General features: G+C 31.4%; 1 protein-coding gene across 1 annotated transcript; it reads left to right on the top strand.

Moving 5' to 3' along the window:
* Window positions 1–7,888: 7,888 nt before the first annotated feature.
* On the top strand, window positions 7,889–19,726 carry LOC127737200 (homeobox protein unc-42-like). Its single transcript, XM_052247732.1, has 4 exons — window positions 7,889–8,006; window positions 10,102–10,358; window positions 18,268–18,570; window positions 18,898–19,726. Exons 1-4 carry the CDS (start codon window positions 7,889–7,891, stop codon window positions 18,994–18,996), a joined length of 777 nt encoding a protein of 258 aa, XP_052103692.1. The 3' UTR covers window positions 18,997–19,726.

The raw sequence follows: 19,726 nt of genomic DNA, 5'->3' as shown, positions 1-19,726 counted from the left end.
GCTTCTGAAGAAGAAGCTGGCATTTTAATTTTACTACTTATTCCGCTATATAGATGATGTATTCCCACTTAGGTAATTATTTGATAGCATCTATCCTATTGGACTTAAAACAAATGGTACCACAGATATGTTGCTACACATGCGTCATATCTTTACACACATCTAGCACAGGCACGTGTCTCTGAATTTTTGTTGTCTATAGACTTTAATATTAAAGAGACAATGCCTGTGACATCTAGATACTAATAATGAGAGTCAGTAGAGAACTAACTTTACGACAAAAAAGGTGTTTCAATTTTCTCATTGTAACTTTCCACTTCTCTGTAGAAACACTCCAGCCGTCCCTACATATGTTGTAAATATCTCACATTTGAAACGATAATATAGGCTTGCGTTTCCTATCATGGTTTCCATTTTAGAGGTTTGCTGCTTATTACGAAACTATTAAACCAAGCTAGGGTTACAAATACTCGTAAAGTTGAAGTCATCCCTTCTAAAGTCCTCTGTTAGGCTCATCTATTTAAAAGACTATGATGTGCTTTACGTAACAAACGTAGCACTCGTCGTCGTCCGTCGTCTGTTCTAAACATTTTCGAACCTCTTATTCGAAACTACCGAACCTATGCAAAACAACCCTTACATGATTTATCTTTAGGGTCTCTATATAAAAGTTTGTGAATTATACTAAGATCCATTAACCAACTTAACCGCCGTTGCTAAAAATATATATAGAAAATAGGAGTAAAATATAATTGATTGTCTTATAGCTTGAAAACCCTAATAGAGCATATATAAAATATATAGAATAACTGACAGACACAAACAAAGTTACGAATGTCAAGATCTACCTACTTTTCGTTTTTACATTATCAGATGAATCCCCGTAACAGTTATTTTCCTTTGCTGTGAATAAAAAGAATACACCCATAAGACAGCAATCTAACGACTAAAATAATTAAAAGACATTAGGAGGGCATATAGTTAGTGTTGCCTATATTAATTTGAAAACTATAAAAGAAAGAAAAACACTGTAAATGTCAACATGATCAGCAATACAAGATCTACAAAAATGTGGTTTTTTTTAAGACAGAAAACATAAAATGGCCCTTTAGAGAAATAATTGCGCTTGAAAGACAATTTTGACGAATTATAGCATTTATGTATATTGTATTGGTAACTATCATAAACTCATCATAGATACCAGGATTAAACTTGTGTACGCCGGAGCGTTTTGTATATATAAGGCTCATCAGTGGCGCTCGAATCAAAAAGTTAAAACGACCAAATAAAGTACGAAGTATAATAGATAGACAAAACACTGTGAAATTCATATTCAGTTTAGTTTTAGGGTTATTAGAGAATTTAAATGACAGATGATTTATGAAGTTAGTAATGTCTTGAGTATTATGGTTAGATAAAGAGTCATCAACGTATTTTAGCAAGAGTAACACGACAGGTGTTGCTAGTGGACCAGGAACTGTTGACCCTTTTGGAGCACCTGAATTTACACATGATATATGTTTTTTCCTCGACTTTTTTGTTTTGGTATCTTCTTCCTCATTTCAAAATGCAAAAAATCGTCCGAATGTTTCACTCACAGTTTGAACAACGATGTCCTTGGAACCTGACCAATCTCTGTTTAGAGTCCGTACTATCGAGCAGGGATCAGTGTATTTGCACTATAATCATATGAATTGTGTATTATTCATTTCTATGACTCTTTAGGAGCTTTTGCGTTCATTTTGAACATTCTATATGCGATAAAACAGAGTGTTCTTCCATATATATCTGGTGGCGTTGCTAAAGCATCTTTACACTTTAATTCCTTTAAAACTTACAGTGAGTGAAAATTTTACTTAATTTAGAGACGCAAAATCAGATTATTTGATACCAATATTTATAAATCTTTAAAATTAATTTTAAGCCAAAATTCGTATTGCGTAATCAGTTGTGAATCGTTAGATAGTGCTCTCATGATCTACTAGTATTAAATTTATAGACAATCGTCAACTGATTAAAAAAAATTGCAGAAGTTGATATCTTATTCATTTTTTTTATTTGAACAAGAAATATACAAATGTACTACTATTAAAGAAATATTGAAATTTAAATGCTAAAGTGAAACATGCAACTTCCGTATTCTATATGGCCTGATTTATATGGTGGTTTTGTGGATTTAAATCAAATTACGTATTACGGCACAAGGCCTCAGATAAATGGAATATTTTCGAAAGTGCAGATATTTTCGAAAGTGCAGATTCCATTATGATTTGAAATTTTGTAGAAAAAGCTAGAACATGAAAGTCTTCATTCAAAGATCGTTCGTTGATAGAACTAAAACACTGAAAATGATATATGTATACCCTGGAAATGTCTTTTTCAACAGCAAGTCACTTATTCAGTTTAAAATTGTTCTTTTTTTCCCGACGCTCTATATGTTAAGTACAAACTGTTTTAACTAGAATAGAGTGTGAGTACTCTCATACAATGTCTTAAATTAAATTAGTATTATTTATATATTACATCGTTTAAGATTACATTTGCAGTGACAAGTTAGGGGTACGTAGGGGATCGAAATAAAAACTCAAAATTCTGCCGCCATTTTTATCATTACAGACAAGTACACTCCTCCCCTGTCCTGGAGGCCTGAATCCGCCCCTGAATTGTGTCGTTTGTCAATATTTTTTTCGTTTAGGACCTAATGCTATTTTCTTAAAACTTGTCGTTAATATTTCTACATTTTGTTATCCAGGGCCTTTTATTTATTCAGCTATTTCGCGCACATTACACGTGTTGTTTTCAATTTTTTACATCACTGGGTCGATACCTCTGCTGGTGGACTATCAGTCCCCGGGGGTATCATCAGCTCAGTAGTCAGTACTTCGGTACTGACATGATTTATAAAAAAAAATTCTAAAATTGCCTGTTTATAAATTTTGAAATTATAAAGAAACTAAGGTTTCAACTCCCTCAGGCAAAGTTGACCTTAGATGGATTTGGCTATTTGTTTTAGGTATTTTTGTCATATAGCTCTTCAACTGTTTCGGTACTTATACATCCCTCGGATTTCAAATGTTTGGCTTTGAGCGTTCCTGATGAAGGTAAATCTAGAAAAGCGCTTCGGACGCATGAAATTATTAAACGTGTTGTTTTCAATTTTTTACATCCATATGAAGGTCAAGGGCAACATACATGACAATTCTGATGTTTTAAGTCTTTAAAAAAAACTTTCTTAATTAAAAATTTATTTTTGCAAGTTTTTCTTTCTTTTTATTTTTCTAAATAAAAAGAAATGGGATACTTTCAATAGCAAGGTGATGATGCTCAGAATTTCAATTTTGCATATAAGTTTTTTGGTGTCACGATTAGGGCATGTCAAATAATACTAGCCTGGCATCCTGGTCAAACCTCCTCTTCGCGTCAGTACGTCTGCTGTCGCGCAGTGAGCCAGGATCTCTGGGTAAAATTATAATACTTGTGTTTATATTCAGTGTTTATTTGTTTAAATTATAGGAGTCAATAATTTTGACCAGAAGATGATATGTGATTGTCATATACTTATTTATATCTTTGCTCAAGCTCAATTTATAGTATTGTTTTCTGAGATACTTACAGACTATGTATTTGATTTTAAATTCAACTTTGGGTCTGCTAATATTATTAACGGACCTGCCATGATTCACGTGTGAGTACCATGAGTATATACCTTGATCGTGAAGGAACTTCGATTGAGAATAGTACTCTTTTAAGTATAGCCGGTGCATCTTCCGAAGTTCGGTTAAAGGACGGTCTTCTTACAAAAGTGACTGTAGAAATAAAAAGTTAAGGGAGAATCTTCACAATTCATATCTAAAAGCAATGTTACAGCACATGTCTTTATTCCAAGTATGTATTTACAAAACTTATTATGTTCTATTGTTCCAGGAGGACTCTTATCGGAATTTTGAGTCCTGAATGCTCTTAAACTTCGTACTTTATTTGGCCTTTTAAACTTTTTTGGTTCGAGCTTCTTTTATAAACGAAACGCGCGTCTGGCGTACCAAATTTTTATCCTGGTATATGTATGATGAGTTTATTATCAATAAAGTTGAGTTTATCCGACGGACAATTATTTCTTTTATCATATAATCCAGAAACAGAATTTCACAATTATATGTAAAATTGGACGGACCAAATAGTTGTCAATCATACCTATACTCTCTTTATGATTTACTGACCTTTAGTTATTATTAATCCTTCAATAGACTGGATATATTAACATGGGAGCATTGTTTGAACATTTGTTAGATGCGTGCAACATTTTTTTAATATTTTATACAAAGAATAATATAAAATAAACAAATGAATATGCTGGCAGTTCGTTCACACAACTTGTACAGTTATCAATAGAGAACATAACTTCGAGTGTCGTTTTAAGTTGCTTAAGCAGATGACACTAAGTTTACCTTTTCCTTATTATAAGTGAAATTTTCACAAGAATTTCAACTTAATTCTTTTACAGGTTTTAAAACAGTGCTCCTGTAAACAAATATTAATTGTGTATTTTTTGTCTTTTAAGCTAATGACAAAGTACCATAGTATTAGTCTTTTTACAATTTACAGTGAGTTTGCTTTTATATAATTTTTCACTTTTTTGGTCTTTTGGAAAATGTTTTTTGTGCTGTATTTAGACCCCTCTACCAAGAAATTTGTTTTGCATGCACACGTATAAAAAATGCGGTTTTTATCTAACGCAATCATAGGTGTGAACGTTGTTTTCAATTCAGACTTGCTTGCTAAAAATATACAGTCTGGGTTTTGCTCGTTGCTAAAGGCCGTTGACCTGTACTTCCTGGTCATTTGGTCTTATGTGGATGGCAATCATACCACATCTGCTTTTTATTATTTCTATAAAATATGTACTTTTCATAAAAACAGATGACTTTTTATCCGTTTAAGCTTCTCGCGACACCTATAACTGAAAAAAAATCAAGGTGCTATAAAGTCAAACCAGAAAGTGCAAACCTCTTACAAGTTGTTTTTTCCCGTAACCTGTTTAGAGAGTATCTTGATTTACGACAACATATTTTAACTTTCTTTAACCCGTAATTGATCGGTCTACGACTAGTTGTAAAATTATTCATTTCTTCAAATATGTTACAAATCGTATTATCTTTCGTCAGAGAACATCATTACAACTTCGACTGTGGGGAAATTGATATTTTCACAAATCACAGATTTTCATCATACTTATCATAACTTCATTTCGAAACTTCGGTTTGTTTTTCTCTCTGTCATTTGCATTCAATTTTAAGAGAGTATTGCTTGAATGATCTCTGCTGACATAAAGCAGAACTTGTTCACTCAGTTGGCAATATTTCTATAATTTCTACAAATAAACTGTTATACAGCTTAATTGACAATACAAAAATGGTAATTGAAATATTCTGACTGGTCCTGCTGAGTTTTAGTTTTCTGTTGACTTTTAACATTCTGTCCCAGTTAAAATTGTTTTGTTTCAGTTTTGATGTGTCTCGCTTTTGTTTCCATTCATACAAATGATCAGAATTAAGAAGGGAAAAAATGTTTTGAATTAAACATGTGTAACCTCTACATTAGGAATTCGCATGTTTATGCCTTTAAGTAGAAATTTTAATGAAAAATTATTCAAAATAATTTTAAACGACAAATGCAATACTGTGTTAAAAGAAAGGGATTATATCAATAAAAGAATATGTGACGTAAAAACTAATGAAAAGCAACCTTACACAACACTTACGCGTTAAAAAATCACGCAAGCATACAAATTTCCTAACTATACATTTTGTATTCATACACTGTCAAGTATATTTTGTACATTCGCGAAGCTGCTTGGACAATCCCTGCTAACATAAAGAAGAACTCGTTCATTCAACATTGTAAGGATGGTTTAAATCAAATTCATGTATAACTTTAATGTTGTGTTTTTTGAGACTTTAGAGACACATTTTAAAATATCCATCTTTGCAAATGCAGAATTTAACTAATGAGATTTTTTTTTTGTTCTTTACAAACATTCTTATACTGGTTACAATTTTAAGTGTCCTTTCGGCGGAGGGCATTTCCATGAAAAATGTAAAATGGGGAGGGGATAGACAAGCTCAAAGTTTTTTTTTATACCCCCAGCACCCATAATAACACTGTTATATTTCAAGACAGTAAAAGACAAATTTTTGAAATGTCAATTTTAGAAAACTGAAAAATATGTATATTTAGAGAAAAAAAAGTTTGCTCGTCACAAATAAATAGTCATAATTTTCATTTTTTCTACAAGGAGATGAATTTGTATAAGTGACTTGTCACTAGTTTACAATCCATGCATTGTTTTGCTATACATAATTATTTAATTGTTTTCAAAATAAAATATTGTTTATACTAATTTTTTACTTTTTTCATATTTTAAAATTGTTTTGATCGCTTTTTTACTGAATAATTACAACTATCGGTGACTTGAAGGAACACCATATGGGTGTTTTTGTTTATCGGTATATTAGTCTTTGATCGTTGATTAATTGATTAAGGTGTTAAAGGTTAAATGTATACTATATCTACCTTATAACAACACTGACCACGATTGCCAGATTTTGTGACAGATTGCTCCATCTCAAACTCAAACGATTAGTAAGAAACAACAAATGTAAAGAGATACAAAATTACAAAACTTTGTTTGAAAATTTTAAGGATGAAACTAAATTCTATTTTTGACCATTAAAGAAAGGATTGTCCCCTTAAGGTCATGGCATCGCTTTCATTAGACCCTCATCGAGGCTAATTACTCTGTAGTTACCTAATTGATAGTTGTGAAAGCTCATTACGTCCACTTCCCGGGGCACGAGAGTGACCAGAGATATCTATGCAACTTTCTACACTGCCATCTGGTCACTTATTTTGTAAACGTTTTTATGTTTGCTGTCTTGTTTAAAGTTCACTTTTGAGATTTTCTTCATTATCATTTTTTTTTTAAATATTGTAACCAAGGATTTATAGATATATATAGCAAGACGTATAAATCCTTGTGAACACTAAATCGTGGGATATACATTATAACAACAACACACCAAAACCTTAAAGATATAAAATTGTAATTTTATTTGGGCAAAACCTATACAGTTTACTAGTATGACGCCGACTAAATGAGACAGAGACAAAAAAAAAGGGGGGGGATAGGAAAGACCTTTTTGTTTATATGTAAGTATATTATTAAAATTAAAGTGAGGTCATTTATTGTTTTTTTTCTGTTACGTATTTTGGAAATTCGTAGCTCTCCCCTCCCCCTAAAACCATCTCTGTCAACGAATTTAAAGAAAATATAAGCTTTTTACGTATTGCTGACTTTATATTTGTCCACTTCACTGAGAGGTTTAAATCTATCAAAGCAACGGAATTAAGAGTATAAAAAGTAATGCATAAGCAATACCAGAGACTTATAAAACCATGTCTTTGGCGATACCAACAGAGACATTAATTATTACTGAGTATGTCTCTGATGCTAAGAAGTAAAAACATGGTGATGTAGATTTGATATAATCCTAGTCAAGCATCAGACTTATCTGTAAACAATATTATTTAGAACCCGTTAACTTTTATTTTTATTGAAATTGCGGTTGTTTCTCTATCGATATGCAGTAGTTCTGTGGTTAAACGCGGCACGATTGATCATTTTGACCAATCAGCGAACGTCTTGGCACGCGACTACATAAGGTAGAAATAACTTAAGATAATACCAATCAAAAACACTTTTGATTGGTTAAGAAAATTCCGAAAACTTCTTTAGGCTTTGATATAAATGTAAACGAAAAGTAAATCTCATTATAGAGTTTTAATTTTTCTTAGAATCGGGCATATCTTTCTCCTTTTATTCTGATAAAAAATGGCTGATGAAAATAGGATTTCAGTTAGTGAAGAAAGAGTTGAAAAAAGAAAAGTGGATGATTTTGCAGCTTTGTACAATCTCGATAGCAGCACTAGAAACTTAACGGAAACAACCGGTAGGTCTCTAATTCACAAAATTCAATTTATTACGACGAATAATTCATTTTATTAATTAATCTCATTTCCAATTACCCAATAATTGAAGAATTGGAATAAAATTTATTAATTTATCAAGGTAGGGGAATGCGAAGGGATCGGAAATGTTATTACATACGGACAATAATTCTATTTTGTTTACAATGGTCGTAAATAACTAAATATATTATTCCTATTTATGTTCGACACGTTTGGAATATGAAATAATGTTACCAACGCTTCATACAATTGTACTAATTTACAGCCGATAATGTTTCGATCAAACTCCAGGTAATTTACACAAGCGTAATTTTGTTTTCTGGTAACGAAATTTTGTACTCCGGGAAAATTTCATTTGTTATGTCTGCGGCAATAAAGTTAATATATATGATTAAAGGATGCTTCTATTAAATTACTCCAGTCTTAAACCTAATATAAAGGAAGAACATTCTATTTTATGCAACATAGAGGCAATCATATAGAAGTGATATTAAACAATACAGGAGCACTGTACATATATATATGGTAAGAATTATTAGTAAAAAAAAGTTCTTTATCTCTTCAATAATATTTGTTTTCAGTTTACATCCGTAAGAATAAATAATTTATCTTGATGTTCGTCGAAGTTAACTAATTAGCAAAATTAAAATTGTGTAAACTTTGAATTATTAATTTTTAAAGTTTACTTGCTTCTTCATGTTAAGAATTTTCGGCATCGTATTTCAGGATAAATAGAACTTAAATGCAAATCTTAAGAAAAATTGAAAACAACACGTTATAAATTTTATGCGTCCGAAGCGCTTTTATGGATTTACCTTCATCAGGAACGATCAAAGCCGAATATTTGAAAGTCAAGGATGTATAAGAACCGAAAAGTTGAAGAGCTATATTACCAAAAAGGACCGAAAAAAAATAGCCAAATCCATCTAAGGTCAACTTTATCTGAGGGAGTTGAAACCTTAATTTCTAATAATTTCAAACTTAAGAAACTATTTTTCAAGTATTTTGGGGGATTAAACGAGAAAGACATTTATTCTGCGCCTAAAACTACTAAGTTGAATTATCCGGAATTTAATAAACTCGTTTTACCTTTTTGTCAGCAATGTTTTTCTTGGAATTGTTCTTAATCTTTAATTGTAAAAAAAAAATAATGGTAAATAAAAAAACAAAAACAAAAAATATCTATATGAACGCTTTCAGCATCATATAATGGAAACAGATATTGCCTTCTTTCGGCTAAAATAAAAACAAAAAACAAAAAACAAAAAACGTATGTATAATTCGACCCCACATTGTTTTTAAGTCTTGAATCAAAATAGCATCTTACAGCTTTTCACATGCCAAATAAAGAAAAAGCATATAAATAAATTAAAAAAAAAGATATGTATTTTTTAAAAGTCTAATTTTCTTTATGTCACAATTTTAAATGAAATTTTATAGGAAATTCTTATACATATCATGTATTTTCAAACTATACGCTGGTACCCTTTCGTGACTCTTAGCGATTAAGAAGGTGATAATTCGGATTGAAATTTTTGTTCGCGTGTTGATTCTAAAATGTGTGTAAATATAGAAGATAAGAAAATAGCAATCTTTTAACAAGCTTTCTGAAATGTCAAAGGTGGCAAAACTAGGTGTCTAACAGAAATTCCGAATTGTTGTTATACCTGGCGTTAAAATGAAATTGTCCGGTGATGTGGCCAGAGTTGACCATCTGTTGACACCTTCTTGTTAACATGTGATTTTGTAAATAATTAATAAAATATAAATTACGTAAAAACATCATTGTTTGACTTCCGATATTGACCACCGATATGTCTTTTCTGTAATTTTTCACCTTAACGGGGGAGGTTTTGTCAAAGAAATAAGTTTCATTAAAAAATATGGAATACTATACATTGGATTCAGATTTCTACGGTAAAAACAAGTTTTTAGGATTGTTTTATATTTCAGACTAAAACAATCAAAACAAATAATGTACAATATTAGTTTATATAATATATAATTCATTATTACATATTTATATACTATATATATATTTCATTATTACATGTAAATATAATATTGTAATTACAGTACAAGAGGGAGCTTTTAAAAAGATAAAACCAGAGCCTGGAAATGGCGGGTCAAGTTCACTTTTAAGCGGAGGATCTGGAAGTGGTAGTCACAACCCTAGTTCATGCCCGACCCCCGCACGGAGGAGACATCGGACAACATTTACACAAGAACAACTACAAGAATTAGAATCCGCTTTTGCCAAAAGTCACTACCCAGATATATACTGTCGGGAAGAACTAGCTAGGATTACCAAATTAAATGAAGCCAGGATACAGGTAAGTTTCATTTGTTTATTTTTTTTTTTTTTTTTTTCTTTGTTATTATTTGTTTGTTTGGTTTAATCAGTGACATATAATACAATTGTATTATATGTCTCTGGTTTTATTTGTTTGGTTTTTATTTGTTATTTGTTTTAATGGTTTACGTGTTTATTTGTTTATAATATGTTTATTTTTTGCATTTCTTTTCTGTCATTCTCAAGTTAAATTGAAATATTTACGGTGAAAATTAAAATGAATGTTCCTGAAAACAAATTGTTTGAATTTTACAACCTCAGTAAATTTTTGCCGTCAACGGGTGTATTTTCAATGACTTCCGTGAAGAAAAACGCAAATTTAAATCTCTGTTTATATATTTTTTAGTTAAAGAAAAAAAATCATTTTCATTTGAAAACAGTGTATGCAAATAAATTCGTACATGCTGATTTTGTATTTTGAATATAAGAAAATAATATGTCGCTTTTTATTTAATTATTCAAAGCCGGAATTTATTTAATTCAAGTATGATTCACTAATGAAATAATTTCATGAAAAATATAATAATAAATGTTCAAAGTTGAAACACTTGAAATGAAAATTAAGCATGAGAAAGGCTTTAATTTAGTCTTAGATACATGATTTTTTTATTAGTTTTTATTGGCTTTGAACTAGCTGGCAGTAACTGCGAGTACTCTCAGATCTTAACTTAGTGTCTTTCTGTTGTGTGGATGTATAAGTACCCGTCCACGTCCTCTCTTTGTTTTTGTTAGATGTATTTCGATTTGTATCCATCTGATGAGTTAAGCCTTTTTCAACTGCTTTTTATAGTTTGTTCTTTTGTTGTACTGTTACACCACTGTCCCAGGTTAGGGGGAGGGTTGAGCGCTCACAACCATGTTTAACCCCGCCACATTTTTATGTGCCTATCCCAAGTCAGAAGCCTGTAGTTCAGTGGTTGTCGATAGTTCATGTCTGTCATATTTGTTTTTCGTAAATTGTTTTGATATAAATTAGGCCGTTAGTTTTCTCAATTGAATTGTTTCATATTTTTCATGTCTGGGCCTTTTATAGCCGACCATACGGTATGGGTTTATCTCATTGTTGAAGTCCGTATGGTTGCCTTTAATTGCTTACATCCACTTCATTTGAACTTTGGTGAATAGTTGTCTCATTGGCAATCATACCACATCTCCTTATTTTTATATTTAAGGACTATCTTTTAACTTTTCTAACGGTGGGTTTAAAAAAAAATAATACCAAATTATAATGTGTGAAACTGTAGGTACAGACAAATAAAACAAATATTCATTACTCCCTGAACATTTATATTCGTCGAAAAATAACCGTATATTTCGATGAAAATACTTTCATCAGAAAATATATTCGAAATAAATAAAAGATAGTTAATACCGCCTGCTGATTTTTAAAAAGATGGAACAGACGAAAATAACAAAAAAGAAAATTACCCTCAATGCAAATTAACAATTCAAAATAAGTAAAAGATAGTAGATGCACATGCTGATTTTAAAAAGAAAGTAAGAGATATGAAAAAAAACAAATATGCCTTACATGCAAATTATAAATTCGAAATAAGAAAAAGAAAGTGGACGCACATACTGATTTTAAAAAGAAGGAAGAAAAGAAAAAAACCCAAATATGACCTAGATGCAAATTAAGAATTCGAAATAAGTAAAAGATAGTAGATGCACGCGATGATTTTAAAAGGAAAGGAAGAGAAATTAAAAAAAAAACCAAATATGCCTTACATGCAAATTAAGAATTCGAAATTAGTAAAAGGTAAGTCATGCAAACTCTTGATTTTAAAGAGAAAGGAACAGAAGTAAAGAAAGAAAAAAAAAAACGAAATATACCCCGATACAAATTAACAATTCGAAATAAGTAAAACATAGTTGATGCACGCGATGATTTTAAAAAGAAAGGAAGAGAAAAGGAAAATATGCCCCGGATGCAAATTATCAATTCAATTTAGAGATTTAAGGAACAGATGGAATATTAGCGATAGCAATGTAGCCGCGGGGGGCACCAACTAAATACACTAAACTGAACTATTGGAATCATTATATTCACTTGAACAAGTCCGTTAGAATTCCTCAAAAGAAAACAGAAAATGCTTGTAGTTTTAGACATGAAATGTCCATATGTCTCCTTGTTTACCCTGTCCATGAAAGCTTCGTACAAACTGTCGCTGTACTCTTAAGCAGAACGAAGAGACAGTTAATTGAGATAGAAAGAACATTTTGAAATCTATTTTTTTTATCTTTAGTTAATTAATTTATCCTTTTTTTTAAATTTTCATTTAATTAAGAAAGTACATATTAAAATTTATTTACTCATCTATAGTTGATTTATTTATTTTCTTTTTTTTTAATTTTCATTTGACTATCAATATGATATTTTTCTTATTCTTTATTCGTAAATTAATGTCATACAAAGTATAAACTTACACACATATATAATTATATGTATATATATAAGTAGCGTATCCATTGCTGTGCAAACCAAGACGTGTTGGGACACTGTAGAGAAAGGAAGCTTCTTCAATATTGTTAGGTCTTCTCACCTTACCGGGACAAATGGACCATTAGGTTGTTTTTTTCACTATTTCACTTTTACAACTACATTGCATAAATGACGTGGAGGTAATGCTACCAAAACTCAACTGGTCAAGATATACTATAAGAAGCGCACGCAGTAGATGTTTTTTTTACGTAAAATAGTTTAATATTGGCACCCCTTGATTTCTTTAAAAACATATTAAAAATGTGTAAATAATATACATTGTAATAAAAAGGGTAAATCACCAACTTGTTTTTCAAATTGTAGGCTGTGCAAAATTCTCACATTTTGTATGATTCAGTATCCCTGTAATAGTCACTATAGAAAGAAAACATTATGATAACATTTCGAAATAAGATTTGAAAAGATGGGCTACAGATATACTGTAAATTCCTGTATACAGCTAAATTATCTGAGTTGTCTCCCATTTTCAAAAATGTAAAGAATTTAGAAATAAGACAAAAACTGTAATTGTAAAAAAAAACCCGTTATTAACACCATGAGAAATGCATATATACAAACATCTAAAATGTAAAGTTCAACAAATAAATTGCATTTTGCATCCAAATTTGCCGATCATGCGCTGTCGTTTGTCATCCAAGTTGTCGGAACAGTCCCATCATGACTACCTGAAATTTTTATTCTGAACCGATATTAATTGTACGTTTTAAGATAAAAACAGTCAAATATAAGTTAAGAGAACCACTGTCCCAAGTCAGTGTCCTCGTCGGTGGTTCTCGTTAGTTATATTTGAAAGATGTAGCTTTAAATATTTACAGTAGGTGTTCAATTCATAGAAATGCTGATCTGTTTTTTTTTTCGTTGCTGAAAGTCGAATCATATGATTCCGTCATATGCTTTCATTTCGTATGAAAGAAACACATGCCGTTTGAAAGCAATCCATGCCGTTTAACTGTGATTTTAGAAATCGATTTCGTCTACATGACGTATTATAATTGATGCACGCGGAATGATACTGCCTTGATCTCAAAAGACAGTTTCTGCCGGAATTTTGTGTTTAAAGTTTTACTTTCAGATTCAGATGTGAATAACATATAATTTTTCTATTTCGAAAATCTGTAGATATAAAAACTGAATGCTATGTTTTTGCAAATTTATACTAAATGGAAGAAAGTGACCATCACTTCTTTTAGCTAGAAGCGCTTCATGCAAAATGTGATGGTAACTTGCTTTCATTTCGTATACATTTTAAAAAAACACAATTCAATTCAATATTGGTGTTGGTGCAACATCTTTGAATGTTTCTTCTGAATTTATTCACAGCTTTTGTATACAGTGTATTCAGATTCGGGATAATTTAAAGCTTGTCATATTTTATACAAACACTTTCATTTTGAAGGCCGTATTTCGGTCGCTGGATTTATTTTTTTATGGCATTGGGTTGCTGTCTTATTGACCCATACCTTATATCTTTTTATTCGCATCGGAAGATAAAAACCTACAAGGGATAACCCGGATTCAATAATTCAGGGTTAGAATTTGATTTAGTTCATGATCGATAACACTTACTTTTTTGAGGTTTTTAAAGATTACTTTGTATATCGTCCACCCCTTGTATGTTCGTCTATTCTGTCCATCACCAACAGTCACTGCCACATCTTCCTACTGACCCCTATACTCTTCAAATTAGACAAAGAAATCAGTAGCCTTTGTTCCTCATACACAAAAAAACCTGCATCTAATATATTTTATAGCAAGGAGGCTATCACTCTAGTAGAAATCAAAGATGGCCATCTTACTAAGAATTTGCGTAATCATGTTCTCCAAATTTAAGTAGTTGTACTTTGTTCTGTTGTTATGTCAAGGTTCATCGAAGTCATATAGCTCCTTAAGAATTTATAAATCCATGGCTTACAAGATTTTGGTTTTGGCGTTTCTGATGAAGGTACACACACAATGTTATTTCATTTTTTTTTAAATTAAGAATTAATATTATTTGCAGAACGAAATCAATCTTTGAAATCACAGGTTAATAAATTATTGCAAATGAAATTTTATTTGGATAATCGGGATAGGTTAATGCATAAGTAACGTTTTAATAGGACAATAATTGAAAAATAGACTATAATAAGGTATAAACAATATAACACGAACTTGGTTTTTTTTGCTTTCATTATGTGTGCAAATGTTTTGCTATTGTTTTTAAGATGGGTCTGTTGTATAAAATAACTTATTTCGCCTTTCCATTTATTACAAAATGTTTTTCTTGATATCAATTTTGGACGGTAAACTTTTGATTCGTATATGCATGACAATTCATATGTTTTCTTTCTACATTGTTTCTGTAACTTGAGCCCCTCTTCCCCATGTGGACCCACGTCGACCAACCCGTCCATGCAACCATAATCGTCGTTAATAGATTTAAGTACCTTTTCATTTTATGCAAATTCCTCGCTGTATTTAAATTTCCCTGCTTTGGACAGTTCTAATAAAAATTCCACTGATATACTCTTTGTTTGACCGTTTACATGCCAAATTTCGTTGTGGAGTGGTACCATTAAGAAGAAGGAACAGAAAAGAAAAAGAGGGGGTCCATGTCCGAAACGTCATAAAACACCGCAAAAATTTCTAAATTTACAGTTTTCGATTTGGTATATTATAACGTAGAGATTGAAATCATTCAAAATTATTTTGCAGACACATTTTATTTTATAGAATAAAAAAGAATTTCTTGATATATTTTATTTATAAGAATGAATATGTCCCCTTATAGGCCATGTTCCCAGTTTATTGAATCAACACGGAAAATCCTATTTACCACAGCTTAATATTTCTGGAACAATTTTCAAAGACTCGACCCTAATTACCTATCAGAACTAATTCTATAATGCTCAAATGACTACCATTCTAATACTGCAATGTTTCGGTGTGTTTTCTTAGGCTTACAAAGTAACGAAGTTGCCATTTTCCTCCATGAAAAACATTAAAACTTAGCACTGCTTTAGGGAGAATCACAATTGAATTTAGTAAATGAGTGAAGAACGATCAATGGTGTTCTAACATCGCTGTTGATGAATTTTTGCCTGTCGCTAATGCGTCGAATGTAAAGATGCTAGAGACTGCTCCATTAAAAGATATGTCAATCCTGATTACTAGAGCCATTCTCACGAGACAGAATAACTTCGCTTAAAAACCTCATGACTATTCTCTCTTATACCACGTCTCTTAATATAAAAATTCATAAGATGTATAGTCTCGGGACAGACGAGTATAGCGAGCTTCTTCTCAGGGTAGTGACCATTGTGTCCAAATATTCACAATTTATATTCATCAAATAGGTTTGCGTCTTTGGTTTGTCAAAAATTGTAGATTTCTGTCTTGTTATGTTAATAAGATTCAAAAGGGATGAAAAAAAAACTATGTTTCCATTCCCTGGATATTCTCGCCTTTTGTCCTTTGAACTGTCAAGTTGTTTGGGTTACATTTATAGCATATCATTAATTCATATGTAGCAAAAATACTGTTTATCCCGAAAATGTGGGCACATTTATTCAAATTCTTTTAAGAGAGAATTAAGCAGGAATGAATCCAGTATTTTTTTTTATCTTGCTGTCGATTCAATTTTTTTTAAGCGCGGCTCAAGCTCAAATCAGAACTTTACTAAATGTTGTCTAAATGTTTCATACAAACAAAATAAAAAAATGCAAATTTAATTCAGTTAAAGAAAGACTATGTTTTCATTCCCTGAATATTCTCGCTTTTTGTCCCTTGAACCGCGTCAAGTTGTTTGTGCTACTACATTTATAGCATAGCATTGTTTTCTTTTTTGTAACAAGCAAAAATACTGTTTTTTCCAGAAAACGTGGGCAAATTTATTTAAATTCTTTTGGGAGATAATTTAGCAGAGTTAATTCAGGGTTTCACCTAAGTTTCGAATTCCTTATATTTGGCGCAACTATATATAACAAAAAAAATGATACAATCTGCAAGAAAGTTTTAAATAAACTTTATTTTCGTCTGCTTTTTGCTGTATGATGTCGTCTTGATCTAAATATAACCTGTTGCTATAGCAAACGTTTCCTTATTTTATAGTGATATATCTGAGTTTTTATATCGTGTAAACATTTTTCTTCTTACTTTTTTCTGAATGCGACTCAAGTATAAATCAGTGTTGTCTAGTTTTCATACAAACAAAATTTAAAAAACATAATTAAATTATCTGAACGGATTTTATGAATGAGCCAAAATTATTCAAAAACTTTCGACTGAATTTTAAATTGACAGTGGAGAAGACAGTATAGACATTTTCAATTGGTATCGGAAACTACTGGATTGTCAACACGATACTGAACACAAAGAACTCTAATTGCTGTCCTCAAATTCGCATTCTTTATTCAAGACGCATTTTAAACCTTATTAGATTATAAGCCGTGGACTGTGCTGATGAACATAAAATGGCATCTCTATTGGTAAATTTTCTTCGATCATGCGAGCACTATTATGTCACTGAAAAGACTTTGTTTGTGCTCATGCGATCACTGAATCGGACTCATCTTGCATGTAGAATAGAGAACCAAATTCTTTCAATTTTACCAATGTTTAATGCATTGATCGGTGACGAGTTGTTCGTGCTAGCTGCCGATACTAATTGTAATCAATTCCGCTTCTTCGATTAAAATGCTACTTGGATTTTGTACAGAGTAATTGACAAGGAACGTTCTTGCTTCATTAGATGTTGTAAGAGTGTTTGCCCACTCGACTCATCAGGACCTATTTAATTTCAATTACATATTCACAATCAAGACTACCCAGCCCATACTTGAACGCACCGAATGAGGACTTCCACTTTATTATTTTACAAATATTTTGTCGAAAAAGAAATTATTTCATTCGGTATGTGAACATTAAAAGCATCCATTTGTTACAGTTAGGTTATTAAATAAAAGTAAGCATTAATATAAATGGGTGTTAAAATACATAAAACGAACTAAGATGACAACAATTTCATGATAATTTGAAAAACATAATTACAAGAAAATGCTAACATAAAATTGTTACATAAATAAAAAATAGTTTTCCTAAATGGAAATAGGCTGCGATTTTTTCGTATTTGTGTGGGCTATTTCTTTCTTTTTTGAACAAATTGTATCGGTTTGTTACATTTTGTGAGCCCTGTAACATTTTGAAAAAGATCATAACTTGGATGGAAGTTTAATAAAAAAAATGTCCCCATTCCTTGCTGGATTGGTAATAAATGTTCAGTTCACGTCTTTACTCGACGACTTTGTCCTTAATCTTTTATAAGAAACATCCATGGTTATTTTTGAATACCACTGGATATCAAGCAAACACCAATCAATCAATCTATTTTGTTTCGATTCTTCTGCAGGTTTGGTTTCAAAATAGAAGAGCAAAATACAGGAAACATGAAAAACAACTCGCCAAGTCTCTGTCCCCAGTAATGAACCCTGCCTGCAACGGAATGATGAGAAACTTGTATCCTACCACATCTCGACCATATGCTGCGTACTCACCGCATACCAACATGAATTCTATGGCAAGATATCCACAGATGAACTCATCATATCCATCAATGGCTCAGTTTTCAGGGATGTCCAGTATGGCCACTTCTAACATGGCCAGTATGCCAAGACAAGTTCAACAATTCCCAATGTCTTCAGACTACAGTTTGGTAAGTTTATTCTCATATATTCAAGATAACTCTTTTAGTCACAGTCATAGTTTTCATTGAATTTTTTCTGCTAAATTTTTTAAGTAAATGATGATATTCAAATGTTTAGACTTAATTCAATAAACTTACTTACATTGAGGACATGAAGGGGATTTTTAGTCATGCATAGTAATATTTAAAGAAATTGATCAATATATGCAAATATATGCATATAATTTTAAAAGATAATATCCGTGGTGGAGAATGAACCATGCTTTTTTATATATATAACTAGGATATGTCTAGCTGTGAGACCAGTCTCATGTTTTCTTGTTTATTATTTTACAGGACAACCACGAAGATGATTGGTATAACAAAAGTTTGACAGCACTGCGCATGAACAACAGTCACCACTTATCTAATCCTGTACTACAGTACCAAGCATGACTAGAATCAGAGTCAGGAAAAATGGACCATTAAGGGCAACCATTGCTTCATCATCATTAAAAGTGCTGACATTTTAACTATGGAATGTACATCATTATCGTCTAGTCTGAAAGATTTCTCTTGTAGATTCATCAATATTTGTTGGATATTAAAATCGATTTGGAAAATCCTGCAACAGAAACTAAATTTGGTGGTATCTATATAGCCTTGGATCATGTTCTGCTTTGCATTCAGCTGCCGAGATGTGAACCCTGGTCCAGAGCTAACACATATGAACCTGTTTTGTCATATTTTGACTTGCAAATGCAAGAACATTTATCATGTTTGCATTAAACTACATAGAAAACCAATAAATTCCAAATAGAACACGAACTAGACAGTGTTACCACTCTCTTTACATTGATTTTGATTAAATTATATGTTGCAGCATTTTCCAAATTGATTTTGATTTTTCGTGGATTTTTGTGTTGATGCAAACTAAAGATTTTAAGCTTAAAGAAGTGAAATTTCAGTTGCTTTTTGAAAGCAACTTCGGAAAAAAACGAAATTACTGACAAAATCACGCGGGAATTGATATTCACAGAATACGATACTTGAACATTTAGAGAGGAAGTTTCTACTTGTTATTTATAAATGAACACCATCTTGCCATATGACGCTGGTGAAACTGGCTCTGTGCCATAGTAACGGATTTTGTATATATAAATTATTGTAAATATTAATATTTATA

The sequence above is a fragment of the Mytilus californianus genome, unplaced genomic scaffold (assembly GCF_021869535.1).
Source record: "Mytilus californianus isolate M0D057914Y unplaced genomic scaffold, xbMytCali1.0.p SCAF_4, whole genome shotgun sequence".
NCBI lineage: Eukaryota > Metazoa > Mollusca > Bivalvia > Mytilida > Mytilidae > Mytilus > Mytilus californianus.
Note: the sequence above shows the minus strand (reverse complement) of the source record. Positions and strands in the feature narration are given on the sequence as shown.